We start from the raw sequence: 2,000 nt of genomic DNA, 5'->3' as shown, positions 1-2,000 counted from the left end.
ATATATATATATATATATATACGTTAACATATGGTGTCGATTTTACGTCTACTTTCAGTTTAATACGTAGATGAAAAACTCTGGTTTTTCAGCCTGCAACTTTTATTTATACTTGTTTCCCACCTTTTCTTGCTTTTTCTCTCGTCCCATTTTCATTTTTAGTTCGTTATGTCATGTGGGGTGTGTCTGAGGATTGTACAGGGATACCAGACATGTTATAAGACAATGTTTGGTATTTTTTCAGCACATGAAATTAATAGTAGCACATTAAAAAAAAACATATATTTTGTTTATTAAATTATATATACATATGCAGTTATCGAACCCAATTTGAACTCATGACTTAAGGTAGGATGAAGTATCGCTAAGAATTTTGCCTGGCATGCTAACGATTCTAATAGCTTGCCGCCTTATAGATATATTTAATAATAGAAACAACAAACCCACTACACATCATGCAGCCTTTAGCAAATTCATATGTAAATAAAAAATATATCAATATCGTTATTAATGAATTTATATATTACCTGAATACCATAACTTGATTCCTCGTAAATGACGGATACATAAGTCCAGTTAAACATTTTCACCAACTCAACCATCACCTGAGCTTGATATCGATCTGATGGTATTGTTCGAAAGAAATAAGGGAATCGATCCACATTGCTTAGATCTGTACTAGTCGAAAAGAAACTTATCTGCAAAAGAAAATCAAATAGAACGATAAGTAAATTATATTATCAATCATATATCGTATTGAAGTACATGTACCACTAATTGTAAATGCATAAATATATCTATAAATAACAAGCACACACGCACGCACACACACATGCACAAATATATGTATATTATTAATATATTATTTATTATATATCTGTGTTATGTATATGTATACATATAAATAAATATCTATACATATATATATATACATATACACATGAAGATAAATACATAAATGCATATATGCATACATACGTACATACATACATATATACAGACAGACAGACATTGTGAATGTGGGCTCCTTGCAGAGCTTCACATCTTCCTGCATCTGAAACTGCTTTTTCCAAGCATGGCCTCTCAAATCACTTTTGAGCCCTGGACCGTCGTTTCAGGAGCTGATCACTTACTGCAACAATGTCTTACTTCTGTTTTGGTTCAGTTTTTGGCTTGTTCATTATGAATGTTCAAACTCCGTTTCTATTCGTAGTCAAAGTCAACATGTATCAGTGCATGACATGGCTTTTCCTTTGAAATATAACTACAATACACCGAGATCTTTCTATACAGTATTTCTCAACGCACGTATACCCACTATGTATGGATTAACTCGAGGCTGTTATAATTTAAAGAAGAAATTTTATGATATGAACAAACAACTGAGAGACTATGCTAGCAATTACTATAAAACAAGTTATATTTCAAACGGCGAATGCAATATTCCATTTCTAAACAATAATGGAAAAGTTCAGCATTGAATTTAATTTTTATATTTGATATGTTGTTGCTGCTGCTGCTTCGTTGCATACATCTCTGATTTAGCAGGCGTAGAATAAAAAAGTGATCTATTTGTTGTTCTCTCATCTTTTATTCAGATGATTTATCGAAAACTATTTAATGTAGAAAAATATTTTTTTTATATATTGTTGTTATATCTAGGAAATCGATTGACCACAGAGATGTTTGTTACCTTGTTAGCAAGAAATAATATAGCTTCAGAGAAAGCATGAGTAGTAATATGTGGTAGTTTATGAGGTTTGTTTTCAATCAAATGCTAGTAAAATAAGTGATCCAGCCGTGACTCTCCTCTTAGTTGTTTGGTTATAATATATTCAAAAACTACATAATGCAAAAGTCTATTGTTTAGTTAAGTTCAATATAATTTCAGGGATTTTGGCTGGTATCTCTAGCAGTTAGTGACTACACACACACACACAAACACGCGCACACTTTATAAATAGTGAGGGGATATATATATATATATATATATATATATA

At 31.1% G+C, this 2,000-nt stretch overlaps 1 protein-coding gene across 1 annotated transcript in view; it reads right to left on the bottom strand.

Moving 5' to 3' along the window:
• The window catches only part of LOC106884394 (metabotropic glutamate receptor 3), a 498,339-nt gene that overhangs the window by 149,751 nt on the left and 346,588 nt on the right, over nucleotides 1-2,000 (bottom strand). The window contains exon 3 of the mRNA XM_014935749.2: nucleotides 528-698. Within this exon, the coding sequence (XP_014791235.1) occupies nucleotides 528-698 (171 nt within the window). The remainder of the gene's footprint in view (nucleotides 1-527; nucleotides 699-2,000) is intronic.

Source organism: Octopus bimaculoides, chromosome 12, assembly GCF_001194135.2.
Source record: "Octopus bimaculoides isolate UCB-OBI-ISO-001 chromosome 12, ASM119413v2, whole genome shotgun sequence".
NCBI lineage: Eukaryota > Metazoa > Mollusca > Cephalopoda > Octopoda > Octopodidae > Octopus > Octopus bimaculoides.
This window is presented reverse-complemented; position numbering and strand designations above follow the sequence as displayed.